This window comes from Bos grunniens, chromosome 7, assembly GCF_055505025.1.
Source record: "Bos grunniens cultivar Pamir isolate PY7600 chromosome 7, Bosgru_T2T1.0, whole genome shotgun sequence".
Taxonomy (NCBI): domain Eukaryota; kingdom Metazoa; phylum Chordata; class Mammalia; order Artiodactyla; family Bovidae; genus Bos; species Bos grunniens.
This window is the reverse complement of record NC_141171.1, coordinates 20,333,358-20,342,706: the sequence shown is the minus strand read 5'-3', so window position 1 is coordinate 20,342,706 and position 9,349 is coordinate 20,333,358. Positions and strand designations below refer to the sequence as shown.

The 9,349-nt window shown below is 61.0% G+C and overlaps 1 protein-coding gene across 9 annotated transcripts in view; it reads right to left on the bottom strand.

Moving 5' to 3' along the window:
* Positions 1 to 48: 48 nt before the first annotated feature.
* PIP5K1C (phosphatidylinositol-4-phosphate 5-kinase type 1 gamma) overlaps positions 49 to 9,349 on the bottom strand; it is a 50,146-nt gene continuing 40,845 nt past the window's right edge. For 2 of the 9 annotated variants that reach the window (XM_086410179.1, XM_086410181.1), the window contains exons 15-18: positions 9,036 to 9,140; positions 7,198 to 7,339; positions 3,130 to 3,213; positions 49 to 2,851 (exon numbers count right to left, since the gene is read on the bottom strand). In XM_086410179.1, the coding sequence (XP_086266305.1) occupies positions 2,849 to 2,851; positions 3,130 to 3,213; positions 7,198 to 7,339; positions 9,036 to 9,140 (334 nt within the window). In that variant the 3' untranslated portion in view covers positions 49 to 2,848. Of the gene's footprint in view, positions 2,852 to 3,129; positions 3,214 to 5,204; positions 5,887 to 6,788; positions 6,957 to 7,197; positions 7,340 to 9,035; positions 9,141 to 9,349 lie in introns of those variants that run through there. The other 7 variants (XM_086410183.1, XM_086410184.1, XM_086410176.1 and 4 more) reach the window with 6 other exon arrangements.

The following is a 9,349-nucleotide window of genomic DNA, read 5'->3' as shown; positions in this document are numbered from 1 at the left end:
CTTTAAACTCGCACCCAGACCACCAGAGAGACAGAGAGAGGCGGCTGATGCTTATTACCCAATTTATTAGAGAACTCTTCAACGTAAAAAGGGGGGGTGGGGTGGCGGGGCTGGGGTGGGGAGGATCTGGGGCTGCATACGAGTGTTATGGGGCCAGCAGTGGCTGCGGTCACAGAGGCGCCCACGGCTCTGGGTTTGAGCGGGCTGGCGTCCTGCACCCCAGGAGGCTGAGCCCCGGATTGTCACACACCAGACCACGGGGGCTGAGCACACGGAACCCCCAGTGAGATTAAGACACACAAGGTTTGCAGTTCTGTTGTGTTTGGAAATCAGATGGGCCATAAAAATGGGGTTGGGGTGGGGACAGGCGATGCAACTGAATTACCAGAGGTGACCGAGGGTGCTTGTTCTGGGGTGGGGACGGAGGGGCTGCGGCGACAGTACCATGGCAGGGGACCCCATGGGGATGGGAGTATTGCACTGAGCCAGGTGGTGGGAGGAAGGGGGCGAGAGGAGGCAGAGGATGGAGGCTGGGAGGGGACACGTGGGAGATCCCACCTTGTCAGTCTCAGGACACACCTTTCCCGTGTACAGTATGGCACGGCAGACAGTGCCCATGTTCTCAGTGACAGCAGCTGTCAAGGACAAGCTGGGACGGAACTGGGGCATCACCACCAAGGAGTTGGCAGATTGCTATCCTGGGGGTGGGATGACAGCTGGGTGGGTCCAGGGCCCTTCCTGTTGGGGGTCTGGGGAAGGCCATGAGTTCACTGCATGTTACAAATAAGGTCTTGCCTTCCCACCCTCTCACCCTGACCATAAGCACACGCTTCCCGGCAGCCTAATCCGAGGACCACCTTGCATCCATGTGACAGTTCTCTGAAAAAGGGACAAAAAAATGCAACCAACACAAAGGGGACTCTGAAGGGGTATTCATGACTTAGCACGGGAATGAAAACATCATGATGTCCAGGAGGTTTGCAAACTTCTCCAAGTAAGCATCTGTCTGTGATTCACTCAGGAAAGCCCCAGGGCCCCACTCCCCAGCTCCAGGTGGCCGAGGGCGCCCTGGACGTGGGGCCTGCTGCTCTGGTCGTCCCCACGGGATGCACCGCATCTCTGCAGCTGGCCTTAGGGCAGGGGCTCTGATGTCGGCACTGGGGCAACATAACAGTGGCTGTTAAGTCATCTTCAGACCTCTGCCCATTCAGCCCACCTCCTCCAGGCGGGACAGGGCAGGCACCAACTGGGGACTTGTGCGCATGGGGCACTGTGGACGGTGCCTTGGTGGAAGTCCCGGTGAGGATGCTCCAGGGTCTGGACACCCCCTCGCAGGTAGGAAGGGAGCAGAACGCCTGTAGGATTTTTCTGATGGATCCTCTTCCCCAAGCCTCGTGCTGCTGCATCCTTGGTGGCCCTGTGAGTGGAGAGCCCCTGGGGCACAGCCCGAGGAGGGGTACAGCCAGCCAAGAGGCTCTGTCCAGGTACACAAAGCAGGCTGTGCCAGGGGAGGTGACGAGGGGCCCTTGTAGGAAAAGACAGCAGTGTACACAGCTTGCAACGAACTTGAAAATCAGGTCCTGGCTTGGCAGGTTCTCCAGCCATCTCAGGCTCCACCAGGGAGGCAAAGGTGGGAGTTCTTCCACAAAGTGCAACTTCCACTCCACACTGGCTCCCAGCTCCTCCCACGCAGGGCCGGGTGGGCCAGGTGAACAATCCCTGATGCGTCCCTCTCCGGAGGCAGGCAGGAGAGACCCTGCAAAGCTGTCAGCTCCAGCAGCCGCCTATGGACGCAGCAGGGCCCCTGGCAGTTGCCCTGTGGGGCTCTGGACCCAGAAGTGGGACCATCCAAAAAAATTGTTTTTTTCACCAATAATTTCTTTTCCTATCCTTCAATCGGCACAGGTGTCTCCATCATTTAAGAGAGAGAGGATGCCTACCTCCGTCTTTTTACAGGAGGGGGTCTGGTCTTCTAGCCCTGGCGGCCTGCCCCTGGGGGCTCCCCTTCAGGACACAGACCTTGGGAAGTCCCAGGGCCTCAGTGCCTGGCTGCCTCCTCCTGCCTCGGCCCGTCTTCCAGAGAAGAGAGAAGCCCACAGCCCTGAGCTCCACTGAGTCAGGGCAGCTATGTGTCCACATGGAGGTTCTCATTACGCCTGGGGATTCCTGCTCGCGGTCACATGGGAGGCAGGTGGTGGGAGACAGATGCTGAGAGATGGCAGGGCCACTGGTGAAAAGCCATCCCCAGCCACCACTGTGCTGCCCTCAAGCATGATGTCCAGCTCTCTTGGCCCAAAAACCTGAGCCAACAGTGCTTGGCAGGTGCAGTGTGCAGCCTCCAGAGGCACCCTGGGGAACGCAGTGGCCCTTCTGTCCTAGGGGCCTGTCCACCCCGGCCCAGACCTAGAGTGGATTCCGCTGGGGCGCAGGTTCCCTCAGCAAAACATGCAAGCACAGCAATGAACCAAAAGTGCAGTAAAATAGAGTTTCTTCTTTTCCATTGTGGGTTTTTTTTTTTGCCTTTTCCTTTTTCTAAAAAAACACACCCATGTGTGCTACCATGTCTGTGCAAAGAATAAGGACCCAAAATAAATACATGATCGGAAATGCAGGAGGGTTCACAGTATCAGGCGTAGGTAGTTGTCGGGGAGCCAGAGCGGGGCAGGCCGTCCGGATGGGGGTCGCTCAGCAGCCAGGAGTGTCGGTGTCGTCAGGGGAGGACGAGGGCGAGGGCTGGCTGCCAGGCGGGCATCTCCCAAGCTCTGGGCTGAGCGAGGTGGGCAGTGCCTCCAGGAAGCGGCCGGGGCAGCAGCGGGCACTCGGCTCCGGGTCAGTGTCTGCATAGGAATTACTGCAGAGGCAAGGGGGCGGGTGAACTCATGGTGGGCTAGGGCCAATCCCCACCCACCCGGCCTCCCATGGCTAACGACACAAGCCAGGGACCCCGGGAGCCTTGAGGGCTGGACACAGGCCATGGCACGGCAGAGCCTGGCTGCCCCTCCCACTGGAGACCTCAGTTTCCCCATCGGTCCCAGGGGTGTCTGGGGGTCAGGCCCTCAGGCCCTCCTGGGCCGAGGCCATGGTCTGAGCCCCGAGTGGGCCCGGCTGGCCAGCCATGGGCTCACTTACTGTGTCGCTCTCGCCGTCGGAGGCAGGCTGGGCCTGCGTGCTATAGTGAAGCGGGGAGTACACCCAGCTCCTCTCATCGGTGGGCTGCAGGGCGGGTGGGCGGGCGGGCGGCACGTGCAGGAGGGGCGCAGAAGAAGAGCAGGGTGCGAGGAGGCGCGAGAGGCAACAGGGAAGAAGGAAGGAAGAAACAGAAATAAAAGAGGGGGACCCCCAACGTGGGACGAGTGGGCGGCTCAGCCCCCGTGCCCTCTCCCTGACAGGACCTGCCCCAACCTGGACGGCCCTTGGGCCTGGTGGGGTGGGGGCCGGGCCTCCGGGGCTGAGTGGCCAGAGCGTGGCAAGGGGCGGGGTGGGCAGCGGGAAGCGGCGCGTGGGTCAAGGCAGAGCTGGCACAGCAGGAAGGGGTGGCGGGCGGGGCTCCGTTTGCTCTGCTGTCCGCCCACCCCGGCCCCCTAACCTCTGCCCTAGCCTGGCAGCACCCCAGCTTCAGGCCTGCCTACCACTGGGGACTGCCAGCTGGAGCAGCACCCTGGGGACCCACGGCAGGGGGTCCTGGGTGGTAGGGGCACAGGGTGGAGCCCATTTCCTGCCCCAGTACACACAGACCTGCTCTGGGACCGAGGCAGGTGCCCCCCAGACAGCAAGCAGCAGAGGCCTCTCTGCCCCATGCCTGGAGCACAGGGATGCCTTCCTGGGGAGGGGCACAGGCAGAGTGGGGACTGGCCACCAAGGGGCCCCTGGGCCTGGCAGGGGCAGGCTGATCTTTCTCCAGCCATGTCTGGGCAGAGGTCCCAGGCGGGGCTCAACTAGGGGAGGACGTATACTTCCCCAGCCCCCCTTGCCCTTCCTGGGTCTGCTCTTAGCACCAGAACCCTCTTGGGCCTGGCAGCTCCTGTGGGGCTCCCCCAGCCACCTTGTCTTTCCTCTTTCCCCCCACTGCATGCCAGCCTTCAACACCCCACAGCCTGTTACTTCCACCCCAGCCAGAGCACACACCTGTCCTAGCCACGCCCCCCCTGGCTGTCCTATGGCCCCTGAACCCACCATGGCCCCTCAGACCCAACCCTCCTTGGGCTGCTTGGGAGAATCATCAGCAACCAGCCTCTGCCCTCCTGCCCCTCGGGGTCCACCTGTTCCAGGTACCCACACAGCCCCTGCCTCTACACCTGCCGCACCAGACTTTCTCCACAGCTCACAGGCCACGATGGTACCCATGTGGACCCAGAGGCCCAAGAAGCCTGTGTCCCCATGTGGGCGGGTTCCCACAAAGGCACCCAGAGCCAGGGCAGCAGGGTGAGGCCCCAGAGCAGGCCTTGCTCGTGCTTCAGGGGGTTACAGAGCCATAAAACCCATGTCTGGCCACTTGGGAGCCCAAGGCGCAGGTCCAGGCCTGTCTGTGGCCACAGCAGGTGCTGACGCTGGCTTGGTGGCAGTGCTGGGCTCAGAATATGGGTGACACAGGGGTCCCCAGGAACCCTGTGATGAGCTGGCCCTGGGTGACCCACAGAAGTCGAGTCCAGGGCATGCCTGCCCCGCACAGCAGACCGTAGGGTCCAGCCTTCCTCCTGCCACTCCTTTGCCTCCCTCTCCACCCATCGGCCCCAAGTATCTGATTCTGTGGTGCCCCCAGCGAAGACAGCCCTTCCTCTTCCACCTCCCCACACCCCAGGCACATCTCAGAGCCCAATCGACCCCTTCCAGATGGCCTTTGCCACTGGCTCCCATCCCCATGGCCCTTGGGCACCATGTGTCCCCAGCTCTGGGACCATCTCTGGCGTGCAGTGTCCCCGGCTGGACCGAGCGTGGAGGGGATCTCCCTTTTCAGGCTTGCTCGGCAGTGCACGACAGCCAGCGACACTCACAGGGACCACTGACAGGGCTGGAGTGTGGCCTCTGAGGAGCCTCACCTTGAGAACACAAAGTCTCGCTTCAGATCTTTGCCCTGTTCTGCCCGTTGAGTGCTGTGTGCCTCTGGGAGGTCAGCTGGCCTCTCTGGGACCCCATTTACTGCTCACGATGACAATAACGAGCACTAACAATGCCACTGCCACACAACATCCCCACAGCATCCCAGATACGCCGGTGGATAAGTGTTTATTAGACATACGCCTCAAGTTTGGGACCTAGATTTCGTCTACACTATGTGCTTGTGGGCTACCTGCGGAGCCAAGGTCTGTTTCTCCATCTGTGAAATAGGTACAGAGACACCAACTCCTCTCTCCTGTAGTTAAGAGCTTGGCTTTGTGGTCCTTCCGCTGACCACAGGGAGCGAGGTCACCCCCTTCAGGGGACAGACGCTCTGGGAGTGCTGTTGGCAGCAAAATCTGAACAAGTGGGAGCTGTCCATGTGACACGTCCCTGACCCAGGAGTGCTGGGACGAGGGGCAGGGGTGTCTGGGGGCTGGGGGTCAGATGCCGACCCTGCCATGGCCAGGCTGTCCCTGGGAGCCCCAGCAGTGTGCCCGCAGGTGCCATGACGCCCAATTCAGCGGGGAGTACACGTCCCGACAGGACGCCCACAGCCCAGCGTCCCACGCGGGCCAGTGTGGCCGACCTCAGCCGCAGCGATGTTTTCCCCATGTCCCTTCTTGGAGGAAGAGGGACCAGGACTTGTGGCTCCCTGCTGCCCAGGGCGCGGGGTGGGGCCTGGCTCCCTGGAGGCCTGCCGTGGTCACTTACAGTCCCTGAGGAGCTCAGCGTCACGGCCCGCAGTCGGCGATGCCGGGGAGAGTAAATCCAGTACCTCCCATCGGTGAACTGGGCGGGCCGGGCGGGCGGGGGAGGAAGCAAACAGAGGACAGGATGAAGTGACAGGACGAGGCCACGGGAGTCTGGCGGGCGGGCAGGCAGGGAGGGCAGCAGGTGGGGCAGGTTGGCTGACGGCCAAGCGGGAACAGGGGGTGGGCGTCCCACTGGCTGTCTTCTCCGCTGCGTGCCGGGCCTGGCTGCAAATCCGGGTTTCACGCCCCCGACTCCTGACAGGACATGGCCCCTGGGGCCGCCTCACACACAGATCCAGAGAACGGGAAAGATCAGCCCAGTGGGGTGGGGCAGGGGACACAGGGGGCGCTCGGTGCCCTGCAGGCCAGGCAGCGTTGGCGTGGGGACTGAGAGCAGGGGGCTGTTACGAAGCAGCGATGTCAGCAGGGCAGCCAGGCTCACCCAAACAGCCCCGAGGCCCAGCACCGGGCAAGGGCAGGGTTGTGGGTCAAAGGTGAGAGTGAAAGTCTGAGAAGAGGACAGCAGGCAGGGCTGGGGTTTGGCCCTCTCTGCTGTAATTAGGACCATCTGATCCCAGAGCGGGACATCCTGGGGAGACAGCTCAGGACCCGCTGTTAGGGGTGGGGCGGTCACTGGACTGGGCTTTGCGGGCTCCCAGGCCCCCCAGGACCCACTTAATCCAGGTTCCTGCCTGCCTGTGGGAGGTGTGAGGGGGAGGAGATGGCCAGCTCTGGAGGGAGGTCCCAGGTACCCAGGGGAGGGCCTCCTCCTGCTCTGACAGATCCCACCTTGTCCAGGAGCAGCTGTGTGTCCTCGTCCCATGAGGTTGGCATCGTGGAGCCCACCTGCCCCTCGCCTCGGTGCCCCGGCCTCCCTAAGCATGGAGTCTGCCCGCCGTACCCACCACCCGGTCAGAGAGAAGGTGTGTGTCATGCAGCCCCACGGTCAGCCTGGGCCTCCCTTCGGGCCAGGGGGCTGAGCGCTCCGGGACTCCAGACACCTCCCCAGGCCCCGCTGGGCTCAGGGCCAGACGTGGTCACGAGGCTGGGGAGGATGGGCAGGGCGCTGCCACATCACCTGAGAGTGAGCGAGCCAGGCACATGGACCTGCGTGTGAAAAGGTGAGCACACACTCGTGCCTGTGCCTGAGTGCACCTGCAGGTGTGCACGAGCGCCTTGAGTGTGCGACGAGTCAGTGGGAGCGTGTGAGGGAGTGGTGTGCCCGTGTGTGAATGCAGGTGGACATGAGCATACGTGGGTTTGTACGGGCACACCTACACACATGTAAGCACAGGTGAGCGCGGATGGTCAAGGGTCCGGCGACAGGAGGAAGCCCTGGGGGACTTACAAAGTAGATGTCCGTGGCGGGCGCGTCCTCCTCGTCCGAGGCCTGGCTGGCGGGCTCGGAGGCCTGGCTGGCGGGCTCGGAGGCCTGGCTGGCGGTTTCCGCTTCGACAGCGGCAGAGGCACAGGCTGGGGACACCCCCTCCCTGGGGACACGGGCAGGACATGGGAGTCCTGGGGGGGCTCTGGAAAGCATGCATCTCCCCGCACCGCAGCCTGGACCCTCCCCACTCCCTCCATCCCTCATGGAGACCATAGATGCAGGAAGTTCAGTGGCAGGGATGGGTTCTGCCTGACACATTCTGGTTCCCCCACATAACAAAACACCCCAAGCACTGTTGCTGCCAAGGGAACCAAGAACCCGGCTCCGAGCAGGTGGCCTGGCCCCTCCACTCAGGGGCATGCCTGTGGGCAAATCCCTGCCTCACCGCTCACTCGTTGGGCAACCATTAGGACTACATTCTTTCTCAGGGCCTCAGTTTCCTCACCTGTAAAGTGGGGACACATACCCACCCTGAGGGGCCAGAACCTTTTGCTCCTCTTTCTGGAGCACTTCCTAGGTGCCAGGCCTGTTTGAGGGCCTGCTGTCCTGTGTCGCTGCTATTTATTTGCTCAGTTGCGTCTGACTCTCTTGGGACCCCATGGACTGTAGCCCACAGGCTCCTCTGTACATGGGATTTCCCAGGCAAGAATACTGGAGTGGGGTCCATTTCCTTCTCCAGGGCATCTTCCAGACCCAGGTATCGAACTCACGCCTCCTACATTGGCAGATGGGTTCTTTACCACTGAGCCACCAGAGAAGCCCCTGTCCCGTGTTACAGATGAGGAAACTGAGGCATAGAGTGAAGGTGGGGAATGTGCCAGAGGCCATGGCTGGCGGCCACGCAATTAGTGAGAAATTTCACTTCTCGGATGAGGAGCTCAAAACCTAATAAAGTTAGAAATAAGTACCAAAAAGGTAAACAGAAAGTCTTAAACACGAGAGAAATGCCTCAGTCCAGGGTCTCGCCCTCAGCGCTGCTGACAGTGGGCAGGTCATTCTCTGTGGGGGCAGTCCTGGGCACAGTGGGGTGTAGGGCAGCCTCCCTGGCCCCCACTGTGATGCCAGCAAACCCCCGAGTCATGACCACCGGAGATGTCCCCAGACATCACCCACTGTCCTCTGAGGGCAGAATCACCCTCAGGTTGTTGAAAGCCACTATCTTAATTTAAAGAGAAAATTAAAAAAAAAAAAAGAAAATTACTACCCATTTGTACCTGAGCCAATATAAAAGAACTGGTTCGTGTCAAACCCATGGCACATGGCAATAGCAGCACTCAGAGGAAAACACATAGCCTTAAGGGCCTCATTGTTAAAGAAAAGAAGGAACTAACTCAACCTACACTGGAAAACAGAAACAAGTGAAAAACAAGCCAGAAGCAGCTAGAAAGAACACATTACTGGTGAGTTACAGTGAATGAGATAAAAACAGAACACAACAGGGGACCAAACGTGGCTTTGGTCCCCCATGAAAACCCATGAAAACCTCGTAGGTTACTGTCGTGCAAGCCCCGGCAAAACTAAGAGGAAGCAGAGAGGAAATGTGGCAGGAAAAGTGACCTCAGAGGTCAGGGCAGCTCTGCGTCCTGGAGGAGGAAACCCTTCCCAGAGTGAAGGACCCACACTATTCCCGGCTTTCCGCACTCCCTTCCCAAGCTGGAAGCCCCAGCCCCACCCCTAGCTTGTGTACTACTTTTCCCAGTCCGCCTTCGGCCAGCTGGCTACATGGCCACGCTTGGCCAATGGGACCAGAGCAGAACCTGAGACCAAGAACTAGTCAGTCGACCGTGGGGCCCACTCACCCTGCATCCTCCTCCTTGGGGACCACAATCTCCACGCTGCACGCGGGCTCCACCTGCACTGTGATCTGTTGCAGGTCTTCCTCCGCGTGCGTCTCCTCCTGGGGCCTGGAAGCAAAGGGAAGCTGAGCCTCAGTTTCCCTCCTCACCCCCTTCCGCCCTGGAAGCGCCTGCTGAGCTCCAGGCCAGTGTCAGTTTCCAGTCCCAGTAAGAAGCTTGGAGCTCCAGGAGGTGCTATCTCTGGGCGCCATCTGACCAGGGCCCTGAGCTGGCCCAGCTCACATCTGGTCCCTGGCCGTTCTGCCCACCTGGGGCTG